At 47.0% G+C, this 20651-nt stretch overlaps 1 protein-coding gene across 1 annotated transcript; it reads right to left on the bottom strand.

The window, feature by feature from the left end:
• Positions 1 to 168: 168 nt before the first annotated feature.
• pcsk5a (proprotein convertase subtilisin/kexin type 5a) lies at positions 169 to 19099 on the bottom strand. Its single transcript, XM_028417566.1, has 37 exons — positions 18950 to 19099; positions 17990 to 18094; positions 16991 to 17104; positions 16695 to 16838; positions 16326 to 16402; positions 16023 to 16111; positions 15745 to 15917; positions 15364 to 15564; positions 13333 to 13433; positions 13136 to 13239; positions 12757 to 12877; positions 12317 to 12505; positions 10915 to 11051; positions 10665 to 10787; positions 10372 to 10474; positions 10051 to 10241; positions 9205 to 9289; positions 8678 to 8781; positions 8454 to 8592; positions 8120 to 8235; positions 7778 to 7880; positions 7339 to 7475; positions 6511 to 6711; positions 6346 to 6414; positions 6139 to 6181; positions 5824 to 5966; positions 5498 to 5698; positions 5046 to 5129; positions 4758 to 4956; positions 4027 to 4241; positions 3585 to 3827; positions 2762 to 2998; positions 2498 to 2675; positions 1725 to 1942; positions 1334 to 1434; positions 777 to 1017; positions 169 to 674 (listed from the first exon to the last, which is right to left on the bottom strand). The coding sequence occupies exons 1-37, from the start codon at positions 19097 to 19099 to the stop codon at positions 169 to 171; spliced, it is 5685 nt and encodes a 1894-aa protein (XP_028273367.1).
• Between the last annotated feature and the right edge of the window lie 1552 nt (positions 19100 to 20651).

Genomic DNA, 20651 nt, shown 5'->3' with positions numbered 1-20651 from the left:
ATTTTTTCCTGCATTTTTGGGAATGTATCATAGCTGTGAAATGAAGCTGGTAATAAATTGCTTCTCATGTCTGAGCTGGTGATTCAGTGAAGAATAAATGTGTCTGTCCCTCTGGGCAGGACGAGATAAACGGCACCGAGTGAGAAGCAGACGAGAAATGTTTCTACTTTACCGGAACGTGTAGCTCTCATCATCGTATTCTAGCTCGTCGTCGTTGTTGTCTCCCAGCTGTCCGTACCTGAACTTCCTGTACACCGTGCCGTCCTGGCCCATGTAAACAATGTCCTCGTCTTCGTCGTCATCATCGTCATCGTCAGCATCGATCTTCCCTAAGCGGCGTCCGCTGACGTCGACCAGCTGAGACTCCTGGAAGCGACCTCCAGAGGAGCCCGCCCGGCCGCTTTGAGATGCAGAGGAAGCAGAGCTGTAGCCGCCGTGTCTGCTGCCGCCGCCGCCACCTCCTCCGAATCCTCCGGCAGAGCCCAGCCTCTCATAGCCACGAGGAGGGAGGTCTGACTGTGGCTGTTTCGACCGCGAATGCCTGATGAGGAAGACGACGGCCACCAGTCCCAGCACCAACAAGATGCAGGCAATGATGAAGATGGTCAGGTTACCTCTGGCCTCCTCTTCCTCCTTATTCCTGAAGGGCAGGTTGGTGCTGAGTATGCACTCCCCTACAAAGAAAACTAAGGTTTAGAGACAGCATGGTGGAAGATGTGCTGAGTGGTCATCACAGCTGTACTACCTGGTCCTCCCTCCCTGTGTGACGAACCTACCTCGAGTCTCAGTGCAGTTACAACATTCCTGCTGCTGCACTCTGACATACTCCTCTTCCTCATCTTCTACTTCCTTATCATCATCATCATCATCATCATTATCATCATGGCTGCAACATAGCAGACAGCGCCCTCCAGCTTCTAAGATGGCCTGTGCAGGACAGGCGGTGCAGTTGGACGGACCGGGTCCTCGACACTCCAGACAGGAGCTGTGGCAGTCTTCACAGGTGTGGCCTGAACCCTGATGAGGAACACGAGCGATAAAGAACATTTTAAATGGTTTCTTCTGAACAGAAATGACGCACCGCCTCTCTGATGTGTTCATTAACATGCATCCACCTGTCCTACAGTGTCAATCAGCCGCCTCACAGCGTGAGGTGTAGATTTATTTTTAAAAATTTGACACGGTAATGATGTTCGCTCTGCTGTCGGAGATTTCTCCTGGTGTAATAATGAGTCAGTCATAAATACATTATACGAAACCCGGGGCCAAAACAACAGTGGTGATGATTATTTTTTTTTTCTTTAAATAAAAAGTTCATATTTCTGATATTCACCTTCATTACAGGATGCTGGCCTGCATCACACATGGACTCACACCTGCCACCCAACAGCAGGTATCCAGGGAAGCACAAGTCACAGGACTGGGAGGACTTTCCTGCAGACACATGATCACAGGGTCAGACTGCTGATCGTCAAGAAAAACTTTCAATTTGTTTAAAATGAACTGATGCTATTGACAAGGATAACCAGTGTAGCCAAAACATGATAAAGTGATCAATTAATCTTCCTGTGCAGTAACATTTGGGTCAATTCAGAGCACTGTCCAGCCTCTCCAACACTCTCACATCTGCACTCCGTGGAGAACAGCCTCATTAACATCTCATAACCCACATGCAATCACTGTGTGTGTGTGTGTTAACATTAAATTACTGCTGACACTTGTACCTGAGCACGCTCTGCAGCTGGCGTGGCAGGGCTCGCAGGTCCTGTGCGTAGCATCGTGGTGGTATCCCTGAGGACACGAGGGGAGGCAGCGGCCTTCTCTCCGCAGGTAGACAAGGCCCGGAGCGCAGCTCAGGCAGCTGTCCTCCCCGCCTCCGATGCACTCGCCGCAACTCGGGTCACACTTCTCACACATCCTTGAGGTGGTGTTTCCATAGTGACTAGCAGACAGATGGTCAAAAGTTATGACAGACTAGATTAAATTTAAAGAAATGAGATTAGAGCTTTGTTCGCCCTCAGAGGAAATTCCTTTTCCAAGGCCTCACATTTGGCTTAAACATGACAGCAGGGACGCAGGCAACGGAACACTCCCATCCATCCCCGACGTACGCAGACTTTGTATCCCATTTATTTAACTGCACATCAATTTAACGGCACATTAATTTAACTCTCAAAAACCACACCTCCCCCCCAAAGTCAAGACTAATTAGTATTTTACAGGCACATGAAGGGCTATTTAAATCTCAGGCTAAATGAGCATGTATCTCCACACTGCACCCCTGAATAACCTGATCTTTATTAACGCTTAGAACTCCAGGTTCCAGGCACCATTCTGTCAAATCTAAGGTTAATATTGTGCTATAGAATAACACAATATTCTACATGTCTCAAAAATAACTTTATATTTCAGAGAAAAATGAACCCACAGTGAGAGAGTGAAAAGCCTGGTCAGGGTTAATTGATGAATGAGCGACACAGCTGAATGGGTAAACTACCTGTGCTGGCAGGTCTCCATGCACTCTTTCCCCTCTCGGAATAGGTGGGCTTTGCAGGTGAGGCACTCGTGGCTGCGCTTTCCGACGCAGGACTGACAGGAAGCGTGGCAGGCTTCACACTTTTGCCCCGACTCCTCCTCGTAGTAGCCTGCTGGGCATACATCCACACAGGTGCCATCTGTTGGAACCAAACACACAAAAGGTCGGTGTAGCTCAGCAAAACCTGTCGCAGACACCCGGACATGCAGCCTTCAGAGGACTCACTGAGCAGGAGGTGTCTCGGGTTGCAGCTCAGGCAGTGGGCTTTGCCAGGACCCGAACACCTGTGGCAGTATTTGTGACAAGGATGGCATTCCCCGTCTTGGTCTGCGTACTGATGAGGGGAGCACTTGTTGGCGGAGGGCACGCAGTGACCGTGGCCGTCCAGCCTCTGATCCTCCCTGCAGCTGGTGCAGGAGTCGGCGTTGGGCCCAAAGCACGTGAGGCACGACGCATCGCAGTCTGGAAAGACAATTAAAGGTTATTAATACACCTGCAGCAAAGCACTATGAAGGAGGATCAATACCTTAATCAAGACTTGATATCAGATTTAATCATATGTGCAAACATTTTCTGCAGCACAGCAGCACCTCTGAACGTCTCTCTCTCTCTCTCTATTTTTTTTTGCTGGCAGCAACTTCAAGCAGCAACAAAAGCAGGCATCGCCTACATCAGTTTACAGGAAGGAGGAACACACCATCCACCCTCTGTGTTGTTGAATAACAAAACTGGAGTGGTGTGTCTGTCTCTAGGGAACTGTCTCTGGCATTGCTGTGCTGTTTTCAAGGTTTGACAGCTGCCTGTTAACCGTCTGAAAAGCGTTGCTATTTCGGTCTGAGCTGAAGTCAGGAAACACACTCGGGCATAGTGGGGAAAATAATTGAGAAAACGCATGAAGGGCGCTCTGCAGGACAGAAACCTTGTATCAGTTTCAGGAGTGATGGAGCAGACTTTCAGAGTTTAAAGGACACCAGTTCTGGGTGTTAATATTATTAACTAGAAGACAGATGAACCGGTTTGTTTTCTGCTCTGTGATGAATGTTCGTACCTTCACAGTCTCCAGTTGTGGCGTGCCTGTAGGTGTGGGAAGGGCAGGCTGGCAGACACGCTCCATTGTGCAGCGTAGCCTCCAGGTCCTCACAGGCGTCACAGTCATCGCTGCTCGGCCCGTCGCACAAAGCGCAGTCAGGGTGGCAACTCAAACACTCCCCGAGCGCTTTGTCCTCAAAGAACCTTTCAGGACAGTCCAGCACGCACAGGCCGTCGTGGAGAAAGTGATACTCCTCACAGCCTGCGAGGAGAACAGAGTCCAGAATGAATGGAGCAACAATTTAGCCAGCACATTTCTTGTCCTGCATCCCAAATACTGCAGTAAAACAGTGTGTTCATAGGACGGGAAGGAGGAGATGTGGAAGAGGAAGGAGAAGAGAGGAAGGAGAAGACGATGCTAACACACTGCAGCTATGCTACCACCTGGTCCGCCTCAGTACCTGTGCACTGTCCGAGTGGGTTGCACTCCTCGCATGCCGAGGGACAGTGGCGGCACTCCCCGTCGTGGACTGTGTGCGCCGCAGGACACTCCTTCACACACTGGTGTTTGTGCAGGAGGAGAGGTCCTTCGCAGCTGAGGCAGTGGGTGGCGTTCTTCTCACAGGACACACAGCCGGGCGCACAGCTCCGACACACCGGGCCTGCAGGATAACCTCTGGAAAGAGACAAAAGGGGGGGGGGGCACTGAACAACCAGGCTGCACAATACAAATTACACTTTCATATTCTTGCAACAATAAGGCATGTGTAATAATAACATTTGATGTATTAATTAATTGATAAGTTTTCCCTCTAGCAAGCGTCAAGATTTGTTTTTTGCATGTAAATAGGCTGTCGTGAACGCCGCTGGGGTAAACAAACACACTGACATTTTGCTCTGCTCTGCTCTCTGCGCTGCTCTGCAGAGGACAACTGATAATTTATCCGGGCAATTGTGCAGAACTTAAGTAATGTTAAAAAGCTGCAGGGCAGATAAAATAAAATAAAAATATATACGGCTCCTGACATTTTATTTTTAGTTCTTCAGAGGCCTAATGTTTAAAAAAAAATAATCACAGCACAATTTCGCCAGCAGGGTTAAATCTCTACAAACTGAGAATAATCAATTCCCAGACAGAAAAGTGTGTAAATATGTTTAAGTTTAACTAACAGTGAGAGGATGGAACCCTGACCTGACACACTCCTGCACACACTGCCCGTCCTGCAGGAGCAGCTGAGCTCTGCGAGTGCTCTGACAGCGGCTGCAGCGCTGAGCGTCCACGCACTGCAAACAGCCCGGAGGGCACGGCTCGCACGCGCCACTCAGCCGGCTGGCGAAGGAACCCCCCGGGCACTTGGACACACATGTTTGCTGTGCGGTCAAAAATCGCCCTGGAGGAACAACAGCAAACATCATCACAGTGTTACAGAGCTGAATATCAGGTGGTGTAACCTAGACAAAAAAAAATAGTCTGACAGACCGTTTGCACACTTTGTACACTGGGTCTTCTCCTCTCCAGAACAGGATTCACAGGATGAGTGGCAGTCCTCGCATGCGCCGTCATCTAGAGGAGAACAGCGCCAAGGTAAAGTTTAAGAATAACTTTACTTCTGACCTTTGTATTAACCTCTTCTCAGAGTTACTTTAGCTCCTATAATTAAGATGTCTTCACTTACTGTAATTACCGTATGTTTTAAGGTCTGACCGACTGACTCATGGAGGGAACAAAATGTTCAGCGTACACAATCAATTATTTAAGTCTGTATATATCAAGACTGTTTTGAGTATTTAAGTTGGTTCAGGGTTCAGGGATGGGGGCACGCAGACCAATTACCCTCCATGATTTCTTTTCCGCCCCTGTGAAAGTGCCCAAATCCCTGACTCATTAAGAGCCTGACAGTTGGATTAGTGGAATACAAGTATTAGTCTCACCGCTCAGAAAGGTCTTAATGGGACAGGCCTCGTGGTCGGGCACACACTCTCCGTCTTCCAGAGTCTGTCCTTCTTCACACGACAGACAGTCTTCGTCCTCCGGGCCGCTGCACGCCACACAGTCCGAGTGACACTCCTCGCACTCGTTGGTGTCTTCGTCGCCATAGAATCCGTCGGGGCACGCCGAAACACACCTGCCCTCTGCAGATAAAGAACACCACCTGTTTACTGAGAACTGTGACACCTCCAGCAGGGGAAGCAGATCATAAACACGTATAAACGTAGTTGTTCTAGTATTTGTGAAGCCATCCGAAAGTTTGTGATACCTGATAAGAACAGGTCAGTCTCACACCAGTAACACTCGTGTTCGTCGCAGCTCACGCAGTTGTCGTCACACGGAACGCAGGTCATCTCCTCTTCCAGGCTGTACGTCTTAGCCGGGCAGTTCTTGTAGCAGCCATCCTGAAAACTGATAAGAGAAGCAGCAGTCGATACCTGGGGTTTGCCCTCGCACGCACACATGCACGCACACAAAGAGAAATCCACTCAGCAAAAAGAGGTCTTTTCAATGGAGCAGAGCAGTGAACTGAAAGGCAAAGAGGAGAGATCACACATGGCGACAGCGAGGCACACTGCCTTACTTGTAAAAGCCCTCAATGCAGGACAGGCAATGCCTGGGGTTATCTGTTGAAAGCAGACAAAAAAACTCAGCTCTCCTTTGAAACAGGAACTACGAGGGAAAAAAAACCTTTGAACATGGTCTGCGACACACGGGGAGGAGAGCTCGGTCGACTGCTGGCAGAGATCATTTAGAAAAACTTTATCATGGCTGCCGAGTCATGACTTACACAGGACGCACTTCTTGCAGCCCTCCTCACAGGCCATGCAGTCGTCGTAATCAGGATCCTCCACCTCTCCTGAGAAAACAGGGTGTGGAGGTGAGATGGAGGAGGAAAGAGAGGTGTGACAAAAAAAAAACCTCCTTCAAGGTCACAGCGACCTTCACAGTCTACCTTCTCCACACTCCAGCTTCGTGCACACTCCATCTGAGATGTAGTAGGAAGAGTTGCACTTCAGGCAGTGGTTGGGGCTCGTGCAGAGCCGGCAGTGGTCGGAGCAGGGCTCGCAGGTCATCTCCTTGGTGTGGTAGAAGGCTTCAGGACAGGCGTCCACACACAGGCCTTTATAGAGGTAACGCTCCACGCCGAACCGATCTGCAGGAGCAGTAATGACAAATAACACCTCCTACAGTCAACCCCAGGTCAAAACACTGACGTCTGTCACATCTGTAGTCAGTGTGGGTTCATTTTGCACTGCACAGTCATGCCTAAAACCAGAGAACGGGAAAACAAGTTGATTTTTATTGATTATTGTTTGAACTAAAATTAAGACAAACTGTATTCAGTGTAAACATAATTTTTCCCTGTGGGCAAAGGTCACAGATGTAACTATTGGTGGCTTCTACAAAACTGTTTTTCACACCAATCTCCTCATCAAACCTGCAGATCAGCCAGAAAATGTGTGGATTTGTTAGAATGTGACTGCCGGTCTCAAGGGAGTCAATTACAGCTCCCCGGCTGCACAGAGAAGTGCAGAATTTTTTGTTTTTTACAGAATCATGTTAGAGCAAACCGTTTGTTTTGGACACCTTTTTATTTGAGGATAGAACAAATTTAAACTCAAATTTACTCTCATCACAGTTGGTTAAGAATCACACCAGGGAAACAATGAAGCAATAAATGTTTAAAAAATTGAATGAACAAGTTAAAGGACCGTGCATGTTTGATTTATGTAATTGAAACCAGAGCAGAGGGGATTCAAAGTTCACACTCATCACTCACCGGTGTCACAGCTGGTGCAGTTGGCCGGCCCTGCCTCCACGCACGTCGCACAGGTGTGGTCACACAGGTGACACTGACCACCTGACTGGTACCTGCCTTTAGCGCATGCCGCCACACAGCGACCCTCGTCTAGAGCCCTGCAGGTGACAGCAACGGCATCAGAAGAGCAAAGTCAACACAAATGAATTATGTGTTCGTAAACAACGTGAACTCATTTACATCCCGGCGTGCGCCATATGGCTGATTAATACAGATGTAGCTGTGTGTTGACAAATGGAGGAGGAGGGGCGTTTTTGGTTTTTAGATGATGAGAATGAGGTGTCTGATTGGTCCTAAATCAGCAACTAACAACATAAATTTGTGTGAAATATTCTGGGGCTCAGTGGGACGCGCTCATTTCCCCTCTGACCTGGAATCTAAAAAGTCGAGTCCAACTCACCGTGAAGAGGCACAGCTGATGCAGTCTTCGCTCTGCGGCCCTGTGCACTTCAGACACGTTGCATCACACGCGTGGCACTTCCCGTCACTGTCCTGGTACTCTCCTGACAGACAGAACCACACTGAGTGAGAGGTGAATGACCATCCGAGGCACAGAGGTGGGCTTAAAGTCAGAGAGCCAATGAACGGAAGGAGAATAAAAAACAAAGATGGCTGACTCGGATGATAACTCACTGTAAATATGTGCATACTTTTAATAAATATTTGCGTGGCATCATAAGGAAATAAATGGGTCAAGGTTGGATTATCTGCATCTAGCAGTTTGAGAAGATGGTCGACTGACCGTCTGTGCACACGGTGTTCACGACACACACTCCCTCCTGCAGCCTGTGACCGCTGGAACAGCTGCTGCAGTTCCTCCGGCTCGGCCCCACACAGGTGAGACAGCTGGCGTCACACCTGAGGAGAGGAGCACAGAGACTGAACACGAGCACACAGAAGCTGGCCGCATGAAAAAAGACAAACAAACTACCCACTTCTACACGGAGGCAACACGACAACAAACACAAAGTGTGAAAACGAGCCAAAAACACACAGAGAAGCCAACCAGCAGAATAAGGCCTGCCATCAGCAGATAAACAAACCACCCACACCTGAACACACACCAGCGAGCTCACCTCCTACATATCCTGTGCCCATCAGCTATCTCTGGGTTTGGCTCTGTGGCGTAGAAGCCGGCGCTGCAGGAGGACACACACCTCCACTCCTCCATCAAGTAGCCTTCTGCACAGCGGCTACACGCCTCAACACCTGCACCTGCAGCCGCACAAAACACACTCTTCAATAAAGTTAATCATGTGTGTGTGTGTTTATTACTGACATCTTTCCCACGGATCTTCACCTGCACAGGTAGCGCAGGCCTTGTGGCAGGGTTTGCACACGGCCTCCTGCGTGTCATGGTAGAATCCGGGCGCGCAGCTCCGCTGGCACCGGTTCCCCTGCAGACTGGAGAGGGCGGAGAGAGCATGTGGCACCGTGACACACTCACAGTCAATCATGTGACACCACAGAGATGAGTCACTGCCTTCAGACTGCAGGCTCGCTTTTCCAACCCACAGCACACCACCACCACAAGCACAGTGTTATCTGAGTCAGTGAACGCTGCATTCCGGAAACTTCTAACTCAACAATATGGTGAATTTGTCAGAGATGTTTGTTTGTCCTTTCCAATGATGATACTGCAAAATGGAAATGAAGGAACACTTTTCTTTCTTCTTCACAGTTAAAAATACCTTTTCTAATTGTAATGATACAGCATGTGTGTGTGTGTGTGTGTGTTTGCAGGCTCAGTATTCCCAGAGGTCTGGAGGGGAAGGAGCAGTGTTTACCGAGCAGTTAATTCAAGCATCATCAGAGACTGTGCTTCACCTTGTGTCTGCTTTGCATTCTGTGCAGATGCTGAAGGAGGTGCACTTCAAGCAGTTTTCACTGCACTTTCTGCACATGTTTGCATCTGTGGGGACAAAAAAACACAAAAACAAACAAACAATACACATGAAATTCACAGCAGAGCCATTAATCAATCTTACTCACACACACACACCCCTATCCGCTGCAGTCACATCAACCAACTATTTAACAGCAGGCTCATGTGCAGCTCTGTCTAAACAAAGACTTACAGGCTCAGTCAAGGATGCTCCTGTTGTTTTGTTTGGTTTGAAAGAATGTGACAAAAAGACTTTTTGTGCTTCACAAATACAACTCAAATTCAGGCTTCTCAATATAGCTCTCGTTTACACTAAGATCGTGCTATAATGAAGCTAAGAGGACCCCTCCATTCTGTAAATAAAGGTGTGACGGTGAGTTAGTGTTTTTATGTATCAACCTCTGCAAAGAAGCTGTTTTAACAAAAGGTTACAGCCAAAGGAGAGCCTCCAGGAAGTGAGCAGCTGAGAGCAAACTGCTGCTGCTTTTGGTAAATATATAAATAATTCTGTCATTGCTAATAGTAACCTGAAGGAGCCGGCACCTGAGGGCGCCTCTTCAAAAGTAACTAAAAGGGTTGAAGTAGACAATAAAGACCAACAGGACTGAGAGCGATAATTATGGGGGGAAACGTTATGTTTGGCCAACGAATTAACAGCTAGAAGGGTGGTAACAGTGAAAATCTGAAGATCTGCTGTCACTAGTGTTACCATGGTGAAAACTCACAGAATACAGTTACCACAAACAACGCCACATAACAATGGTGGGAAAAAAAAATAAAAATCAAACCATGGTCGAGGTAGTAGTTGTCGCCGCAGATGGCCGTGCAGGTGTTGGTGCCCTCCGTCAGGTGATGACCGGGCTGACAGGAAGTGCATTGGTTGCTGCGACTCCCGGTGCAGCTCTCACAGGTGGAGTAGCACCTCTTACAGCGCCGGCGGTCACCCCAGAATCCCCTCGGGCACTCTGACACACACAACCTATCGGACAAACAAGTGGTCATCGATGTAAACTCTGGGTTTATTTTCATCTCTCATCGTAGATTTGGAAGGAGTGATCATTTGAGGGATGTGCGAGCATCGACTCACTGCGTTGTGTATTCATTCTAACCTTGTGTTGTTCTTGAACTTGAGGAAAAAGTGCAGGCATGTGACACATTGCTGCGGGCCCGGCCCGTCGCACCCATCGCTGCTGCATTCTGGGTCGCAGGGTCCTGCAAGGTCAACCGAACACTCGCACAGTCACAGCAGCGCCACGGCAACGGACTCAGATTCATGATTTAATGTTAGAAACTACCTCATCAGACCAAGTGTAAATCTGCATTAGAGTGCATTACGCTGCTGTCTGAGTTCGAACAAGAAGAAGCTTAATAATACCACTGAGACGCCGAGTATGTGACTCACCGCTGTATTCGTCAGTGAGATCACTATCTGAAGGAACCTCAGCTGATCGGGCTCGCTCGCGATGCACAGGATACGGCTGCTCCGCGGTGCCATAAATCACCAGGGACCACTTCTGTAACGTCCCTACAAAACAACAGAGAACGAGATGAGAGCTTTCTCTCTCATGAGGCCTGCTCTCTATCTTAGCTGCTTCAGTTTAGATTTTATAGAAATTGAGATGTTGAAAAAGAAAAAAAGAGGAAGAACAGACCCGGATCAGTGCCGTCTCTCTTCTGAGAGGGAGTATCCTGGATCTTCAAAGTCCATTCCCCTGCTGCCTGCTCCCCCCAGCAGTGAGCTGTCATGAATTCCCAGTTCTGAAATCCCTCGGTAGAGTTGTCAAGAGGCCTGAATGAAAACATTACATAATAATGATCGTACTAGCTCTCATTATAGGATCATTTAAGGATGGCATTATTTGACAAACCGTCCTTTATTCTGACAGGTTCCTGTAATAGGATGAAAAAGTCAGCCGCTCATTTCAGTCACTGTGGACTTATATACAGTCCTATACGCCTCTATAGAAACAGCACAATGATATCTGGAAGTAGACTGAATTCAAACATGTCTTTTGTGCAGGATAACACAGATGTAAAGATAAATCAAGTGCATCAGTCATGGCTCTGTAGTTGTGTTGACAAATGCAGAATTTCACAGTTGCTGTCTCGGTATAATAGAATAATTTTGGGGTGTTAAAGGTAGGGTAGGAGATTTTGAAAACTCAGTGAAAGCAAACATACGCCCCTTTCTCTCGGAGCTCACCCCGAAGCCACGCCTCCCAATCACATGGACGTGCATTACCTGAAGACGAGCTGCGGTCTGTGACTTCGGCCATCATGGAGCAGGAAGAGAGTGACAACCAGCTAATACTCCGCGCAGGGTCCACCCGGAGGATTGGCTGATGTTTTTAGCGTTTTATAGCTTCCACAGATGATTAATATTCTTTGTTTTAATGGAAAACTGCCAAACTAATTGGTTGCTATCGGATTGTAAAGAGAAGTTTAACAAAAAGTGCATCAGAATGAAATCTCCTACCCGACCTTTAAGGGTAAAAAAAAATGCCTGTTGCGTAGCTTGTGTCCTTATTATCAGTGAGTCTTGTCCTGCAATCATCTAAACATGTGGTCTCGGTGTGGGAATGTCTCCACAGACACGAGATTAAAATCTCTTGCATCTTGGGAAATAAAGATAATAAACCTGCCACTACTGGATGTAACGTGGGGCAGGCGTGAATACAACAGCTGTTCATTTATATGTGAAGGTCCCACGTGCTAGCTGTGATACAGTTTAACCTACAGTTTAATGTGCTTTAAAATCCCAGACTGTTTTTTGGAAAAGGAGACTTTATCAGAAGTAAAACACCCCATGAAACAGAGAATTGCCAGGAATTAATTGTGCCAGGAACGGAGCCAGATACTAGTTCCCTTGAAACGCCATATGAGCACCACTCCTGTGGGTTTCCAGCAGCGTTTGCCAGAACCTACTTTCCCCTCTCTCTCTCTCTCTCTCATGGGACGAGGTGCCAAACAGAAGAACTCTGCGGAGGTGATGCTGGTCGATTTATAATACACGGTGAGGATGCATGGGGGATAATTATGTGGCGTTATAGTTACCTGTTAGCCAGCAGCTGCGACACGGTGCCTAAAGGGGACGTGAGCGTTATGGAAAGGTCACCGCGACGGCTGTGAGTGATGGTAATTCGGACGACGACATGCTCCACATAAACAACGTGCTGCAGGGCCTCGCCGGAGCAGCCTGTAGTCTGGTACACAGACGTCAGCACCGAGCCCGGATGAATAATTCTGTCACAAGATGAGAGAGAAGAGAAGAATAAAGACACAAGCGAGCGACAGAGATAAGAGAGGAGGCAGAAAACAAGGAGCACAGGAGCGGGTTACAAGGAGAGCAACAGTAAAGAAAATGACACCCGTTAAAGTGTGCGAGAATCGATGTGAGAGCTGAGACTGAAATAGATCAAGTGCGATAAGAGGGGAGAATCAAGGGAAGCCCCGACTCGGAGCGGAGATGACTCGCAGTGCTGCTGGTGTGATACCTGCTCAGCTGGGTGGCAGCCTCCTCCACGCACTCATGCTGTGAGGGGACTCGTTTCCAGCGCTCAGCCTCCCTCACCATGCTCTCAGCATCCAGCAGGCCGAAGCCATACAGGTGGCTCACTAACACAAAAACACACACACACACAAACACACATTAGCTGGGGCATAGAAAGCATCGTAGCTTATAAAAGACTTCACAGACTCCTGGGACTTTGTGGGCGTTTATCGCTGTTCTGCTCTCAGCATCTCATTAGTTTGTGTGCTCGCTGCTTTTATAGGCTCCCAAAAAAAAAAATCTGTGACCAAAATGTGCCTATATCTCAGCATAAATATTAAAATCCTCCAGACTACTGGCAAACATTGGAATTAACTGTCTACCTTTGTATCCGGCTCCATTAACACGCCAGTCAGGAGCGATGAGATGATGAGCTTGAGATGTTTGGACAATTATGTGCTGCACATCTCTCCAGGTGAGCAGAGGACTGAAAAAACACACAGAGGAAATAGACTATTAATTGGATCTAATTTAAAACATGTACATTTGAATTCACTGTGTAATGAAGATGGCGGCTTACTTTGCTTCTAAAGTGAGAGCAATGACACCAGCAGCTGCAGAGGCAGCGACGGAAGAACCGGACCGAGCCCGGATGCAGCTCTGCTGTGGACCCAGCGTCACCTGCCGAAGACAGAAGAACAGTTTTCACCCGCCACCACACAGAACTGGGATTTTATCCTTTAGGATTTTTGCTAATAGTTTAATCTTAAACTCAGATGTATGTAGAAGACAAACACATGAGGAGCAAGAAGAAACAGAGTGAGAGGACTCAAAGGTGAAGAGGGAGACAATGAGGGACAGAGGAGGAGACAAAGAAAAATTCAGAGGGCAGGAACAATGAAGGGGAAGACAGGGGAGCTTATTTTGATATGAATCTTCCTTCTCTTATGTAAGCAATGAGCACATTATCTAAGGCCCTGTTCACACTGGGGAAATCAATCTGGCTAGAGCGGGATTCGGGCAGTATCTGGATATATCCAGATAGTTTTTTTCTGAGATCCACCTCTCGAAGATAGATCTAGCTGGATTGGCTCAAATGTGGCTCAGGTCTGAATGCGAATCCGGCTAGCGACATGATAATTCTGGTTCATGGGGACAGCGTCCGGGTCGTGTACAAAAGCCATACATAAACAACCGTCAAACTACGACAGCTTTGCCCCGAGTTTATTTTCCACAGGACTACAAAGGAATAAAGTGCTTTTTGAAAAGAACAAAATAAAAGAACGAGCGACACGGGACAAAAAAAAAAAAAAAACCTGAACGGACTCTGGATATTATGAGGCGCCACCTAGCGGTTTGGAGGACTACAAACCAGCCGGATTAAGCTGGATTGAGCGCGAACACGCCAGATTTGAAAATAGGTCTGAACGTATCCTGCTTAAAGGCTCTGGATTCAATCCTACGCTAGCTGGGTTGACTTTCTCCAGTGTGAACAGGGCCTAACAGCCCTTCATTATTTTATATGTATATACTCAGGATCTCAGTGCCATTTATATTGCAAAGGCTTAATTGTCCAGTTAACACATAAGATCAGTCACAGGAACACAACTAACGTTGGTTTATTAATGCAGGCGAGAGATATTGACGCACTCCCAGATGTGCACGAATGATGGTTTGTGACTGGTGTGTTGTCAGCTGACATCCTGAGTCCACACAGAGAATCTGCAGCTCCAAACCAATTTCAAACACCAGCTGTGTATCATGTAACCTGACAGAGATACAAGTAGCATCCCAACACTGCAGCCATAAAAAGACACACTGCAGCTCCTCTAATGTTTTTTACTGTAAATAAATAAAAAGCTCTAAAGATAGCCGGTGAAGTGAGGCGGAAAGCGCCGCATCATTTTCCCACAGGTTCTGACTACAAGCTGCTTCCTCCTCTGACTCCTCACTCTTTAAAAACTTATTGTTCCACCAGGCAGAGGGGGGAGTTCATAAAGGGTATGTCTGGGGCTTCGTTTTGATTGACAGGTGTCTCAGACTATCACGCTCAACTGCACAAGTTGTCGCTCGCTCGTCCCCAAACTCAGCCCACGCCTCGTTTCCCAAATGTGTATTTTTCTGGCTTTAAGCAGCTGCTCAGACGGCGCCGAACGTTAATCCCTTAAAGTTCAGCGCTGGTTACAAATGTCATGTGTAAAATGATGTATGTTTATTTTCTAAAGAACTTCAAACATTTAAAGGCATCACCATTCATATTATAATACACTCATTCATTGCATAATCTGTGAAAAAAAGATGCAGTATTGCAGTAAATCTCAACATTATTCAACTTGATGAACGCAAATTATTTTATTTTCTATTGCAAACATTACGGGTAAGCATCCAGCTCTCAGTACCAACTTTATAACTTGTTGAAGCAAAGGCAGGCGCCTGATTTGTTGGCACGGTTTCATTTTTTACAGTAAATGCTGATAATTCTACATATTTGGCCTCTTTTTGGGTAAAGCTGCCTTTAATGGATGGACTGTAGCACTGATGATGATTGAAGAGGGGAAGTTCTCAGTTAATCATTATGCATTCTGAGTTTATCTTCTGGCACTTTTCTCACCATGTCCTCCGTCTCTGCTGCTGCCAGTGTGGACGAGCACTGCTCCGGGTAGTCTGGCCGGCGTCCACGCCGAGCGCTGCTGCTGCTGCTGATGGAGATGGTGTGGATGCTGCTGCTGTAGCCGTCGCAGGAACAGTGGTCACCGCGCGGCCCTCCGTTCCCCGACGCCCACACAAACACGGAGCCCCTCCCACGTCGGCCCTGAGATGAATTACAGAAGCAGACAGAGGTGATTAATGTATTAATGATATTTGCACATTGATAAGGAGGAACAGCCCGCGAAGTAAACACACAGCCGCAGGTAGGACGCAGGAAAAAACAAACATGCAGCTTCAACAGGCATTTTTTTCCTCTCTCTCTCTCTCTGTCACACTCTCTCACTGTTTGAATGCCATTCAGTAAAGCAAGGCGAGTCAGAGGCCCAGGTCCCTCCACGGTGGCTCCGTCATCCTCTGGCCCCCAGCCCGCCATGTAAATATCAATATACTGCGGCCTGAAGCTCAGCGCCTGGGCCTCCACAATGTCCGTCACATCTCCATCCAGCATCCGGATGCCTTGAGGAAAAAACAGAAAAGTACTGAGTGAATCCAAAAAAACAAAAAAAAAAAACCAAACGCTGACTTCCAGGAGTCCTTCAGCACAGCATCACGTGAACTCACCGCCGATCCGTGTGCGGAAAGAGACTCCAACCGTGCACCGAGAGTTATTCGCAGCCGCGGCAACCATCCCCGCACACTGAGTCCCATGGCTTCAGAGAAAGGAGGAGAACATCAGAACATGAGGTTGGATGCATATGCATGAGGGAAGACAGGCTATTTCCGTTACATCAAACCAGTGAGAAGACAGAACTCAGACCGGGGAATTAGCATATCCATATATGCATGTAATTACTGAAACATGGAAAGGGAAAAGCATGCATTAATTACAGCTGGAATCAAGTTGAGGAAAAGAGTTGCACTCACTAGTTAGCGGCGGGGTTGGAATAATCTGGAGACGGATCCTGGTCTTGTCCGTTCACATCATAGCTGGCATGAGGATCCTAAATCAGATAGATGGTAAGTAGCAGCACATAACAGGATGCCAGCAGCTCTCTGTCTCCATTTCATCAGACAAATCACAAAGAGCAGTATTCAGCGACCCACTCCACAGTTAAGTGGATCAGACGTTTAACGTCCATTCCAATACTCTTAGCCGGCCTTTCCAAACCTTTGGCCCAAAAAGCTCTGCCTGCAATATCTGTCTCAGCACGGCGCTCTTACACTAAGAGCTCTGCCAAATTGCTTATGATTAATGTCCCCTTCATGAGAGCGTCCCCCTCCCAGGGCACTTACATAATTTGGCTTCAGATCCGGATGCTCTCTCTCAATGCCATCATCTAGGACAGACACCACCACACCCTTCCCACTGTACCCTCTCCTCCAGGCCGCTGCAATGTTCATGTGAGACAGGCAGCCGTCGGACACATCGCCGCAGCGCTGTGGAGCAGAGAGTGGGACATCCAACTGAGCCCGCAGGAGGGAAGAATAAATCTGGGTCTATTTTAAGCTCTGTCTGTCTGGGTTTGTGTGTCTGTGTTTCAGACTTGAGCCGAGTAAAGAGAGGAAAAAAAAAAAAAAATCTGACTCACAGTGAACCACAGGCTGTTCCACACTGGGTCGCTGAGCAGCGGCGACTGGGTGCGGCTGACACCGGGGGTCCTCTTCGCCCGCCTAAGCACCACCTGCTGCTGGAGCTCCTCCACCTCAATAAAAAAAGGAACCAGACAGGGTACACATGGTCAAATATTCCCCCAGAGGACAAATCCAATTAGGGCTGCAACAAACGAGTATTGTGATCCTCGCCGATTATCGTTGCCATTAATCGAGTACTCGGATCATGTGTAAATGTCATAGTTTTTCCATAGATATGGCAGCATCTAGCAGCAGGTGACTGCTGCAGTGTCATTGCTTCAGCCCGTGACCACCTCCATGCCCGGCACCAAAAAAATGTGAGTGTGAGTGTGTGTAAACGGCTCACCAGCGTTTTGAACCCGGGGCCTCTTGCGCCCAAAACAATGATCATTCCGCTACACCACCTGAGAATCATCCCCGATGTCGTCACTAACGAGTCATCGAGTACTAAATTAGTTGACGATGCATTTTGCCCTCGAATATTATTCAAGTACTCGAGTAATCGTTGCAGCCCTAAATCTGATTTTAACATATCTGCTACATTCACACTTATATTTATTATTATTACGTTATTGTCACAAGAGAACTGTAGTTATTGTTAGTTAATGCACATAGATGTCAGCATCTTCATGACAAACATCTTTTATCTGTTTCATTGTGACTTCACCCCTCTACAACACAACTAAACGTCTATGATTAAACTACAGTGTTGTCTTGTTTACAACCTGCACATGATTCAGAGGAATTAACTTGATTATTGGCCAAACTAATAAAACAATACTTCCAATAAACTGCAACTGTCTTCTAAATGTGGAGTGCACTTAGCATTTGGCTGCTCTTTAATGACTCCTGGCAGTTTCAGGTTTAGTAGTGTGTGTGTGTGTGTGTGTGTGTAGGGAGTGGACATGCTGCTGATTAATAATCCAACAGGGTCACATCATATCCCATTACTATACCTCGGTCTCCTTGGCGACGGCTGCAGTCACTTCCTTGTTGCTCATTGTGGAGCGATTTGATGTCTCATGGTGGCAAAACCTGTAATAACCCTTCAGGCCTCCGATCTGGTGAAACAGACGTGAATAAAAGGGCTCAGAATAAGTTTGTGCTGAGGTGGAGGTGTGCCGAGCATCTGACTGCACCTTTGTACTAAACAGCTGTTAAATTATGAAACTGCTTTTGGCGTCTTTCATTAAAGGCTGCTACCTTACACCTGTGATAGTTTTTCAGGTAAGATGAGACACACTGCTGCTCCTTATGTGTGTGTGTGCACATATTGTATAGTTGTGTGTCTCCTTATGATGTGCAGTAAGCAAATTATTTCTCTGTTTTCATACTTTCTCTGACCTGACTTGTGAATTTTGCTCTTTGATTTCTGATCTCAGCACCATAAAGAGTCTCTTTCAGTGTTTATATTACCTGCAGTGGACCGAAAACCTGCAGCTTTCATTACAGCCAGAGTCGGTCCCGTGGGGATGAGTTTTACAGGCTCTACCTCCATATCTGGGTTTTATTTATTTGAGTGCTGTGTGGGTCTATTGACAGGTATTGCAACCATGATTAAAAAAAAGCAATAAAGTACACAACAGAGGCTTTTTGGAGTCCAACTATTACCAGACAACACTGATGTAAGCCTACATAATCAACTTAGAGGTACACATGAGAACAAATGGTGCTTTTTTTCTTATTACTGCAACCTGTAGGTGTATAGTTGATCATTATTCTTAGCAGTTAGGGCTAATATATGCAGCTGGAGCCTTATATTTTGTTACATTAAACAATTATTCAAGTAATAAAAGACAGTCTGTGCAGCCAGTGAAACAGCAGAAGTGTGTGACAGCATGAGACTGCAGGTCTTCTTCCAATGCATGGAGCCATGTTAACCTGCAGGCCTGCAAGCACACAGAGAAGCTGCTCACCTGACCCGTGTTAGTGAAGCCGTGCTTCTCCGCGATCCGGTCCACAGCCTGGGGGTCGCCTGTTATTTTCACCGCCCAGTCGTTGGTGTAGATTGTTGCCTGGCTGAGCTGCAGGATGATTCCCATCCACAGCGTGTGGAGACGCGCCATTGCCAATGCACAGGTGATCAACAGGCTGCCACTGATTAGACGGAGCCCAGGTGTCCGCTGCAGGTGCCTCTCATCCCAGGAAGTCTCCGAGAAGCAGCCGGTGACCTGCAGGAGCGGAAGGGCGGTCTGAAGACTCCTTCACCGGCAACAAAGCGTCCTCTCAGGTTACTTCAATATGGGAGCGGAGGATCAGCTGCAGCCGGGTTCCAACCTAAGGCCCGCGGGCCCAGAAACGAGCCACTCTGGCTGTGTCCAAAATCACTCACTCGTGATGCATTGTGGGATACATTGAGGGCCCTATATGGGGTCGGTTTTAATGTTTTTATTGTATATTTCTTAAAATAAATAATATGAAATATATTACAGTCATTTTATCTATTTATGTATTTGTTTATTTATAATAATAATAATTATTATTATATTTTATTATGGCGATGGCCATATCTGAAATGCCTACAACCTATTATTCTCTTTCAAAATATAGTAATAAAAAGTAATGAAACATATTGGCATGTTGTCCGTTGGGACAGGCCCATGCGGCCGTGTGGACCGACTGATACATGGGTCTGAATGTAATGACTGTGACCTTTGTTTTACCTCATTGAGACTAACAACCTCTCACAACAGCGACCTGCTCAAAACACACAGTACGTTTTATTAATTTATATGTGTGTCATCATTGTGTCAATATATAGATCCTGTCTGTGTTATAGCTCTCATCAATAATGTGAAGGTTGCTTCAGCTCCTGGACAAACCTTCATCACTGAGGAAGACAAACACCGGTCATGTCGCAGCCTGCACTGATCACATAAAGCCTGTCTGCAGTAAAATAAATACAATAAAATAAATAAAGCTTCATCCAGAGGATGTGTTACATATTTTTTGGGGGAAAAAATGAATTTTGCTGCAGGCTGTGTTTCCTCTTTCTTTCTTTTTTTTTGGCCGAATGCCTTTCCCCTCAGCTCCACAGCGGTCTGCATTGTGAAAAGATCTGCCTGCTGCAGATTCACAGCTTTAACTGGGTCAGTCAGAGGCAATCAGAAAAGAATCATTTATGGTGTCCTTCAAGTCGTTCTGAAATTTTAATGTAGTAATTCTCCACAGAGGAGGACGAGAAACAAGAAGTGAATTATGAGATATAATCTGCAGCGCTGCTCGTATGTTCGTCTCTGTCCACATCATAATTTGAGTTCAACACGACGACGGAGAGCCGCCCTTAAATCACACCACTCCAAACCCACCGCTGTGAAATTATCTCTGTTTATAGTTTCAGACTGAGCACTTGAACGTCACCTCTTTCAGCTTCATGCAAATGAAGTGTTCTCATCCCAGATCTTGTCTTTTAGTTCCCATCAGCAGAAGCGAGCGATCGCCCCACGTCTTCAATTAGTTTCATAGATTAAAGTCCAGGCTTGCTCCTCTTTTAATCTGGGAACTCATCGGATATTGTCTGATGACTTTAACCTCTAGGGGACAACAGCCAATGTTCCTGAGCTACCAGTGAATACATGTGGGTGACCAACACGGGGCTGTGAGGGCGTGCAGGCGAGG

This window comes from Parambassis ranga, chromosome 12, assembly GCF_900634625.1.
Source record: "Parambassis ranga chromosome 12, fParRan2.1, whole genome shotgun sequence".
Lineage (NCBI taxonomy): Eukaryota > Metazoa > Chordata > Actinopteri > Ambassidae > Parambassis > Parambassis ranga.
Note: the sequence above shows the minus strand (reverse complement) of the source record. Positions and strands in the feature narration are given on the sequence as shown.

Bases quoted from the DNA above. Each gene is read 5' to 3' on its own strand.
- pcsk5a (XM_028417566.1), bottom strand. From the start codon at position 19,099: ATGGCGCGTCTCCACACGCTGTGGATGGGAATCATCCTGCAGCTCAGC. The intron at 8,236-8,453 runs GTGAGCTCGCTG...TCCTCTCCTCAG, and splicing joins GGGCACAGGATATGTAGGAG to GTGTGACGCCAGCTGTCTCA. The intron at 5,699-5,823 runs GTATCACAAACT...CTTTATCTGCAG, and splicing joins GACTGACCTGTTCTTATCAG to AGGGCAGGTGTGTTTCGGCG.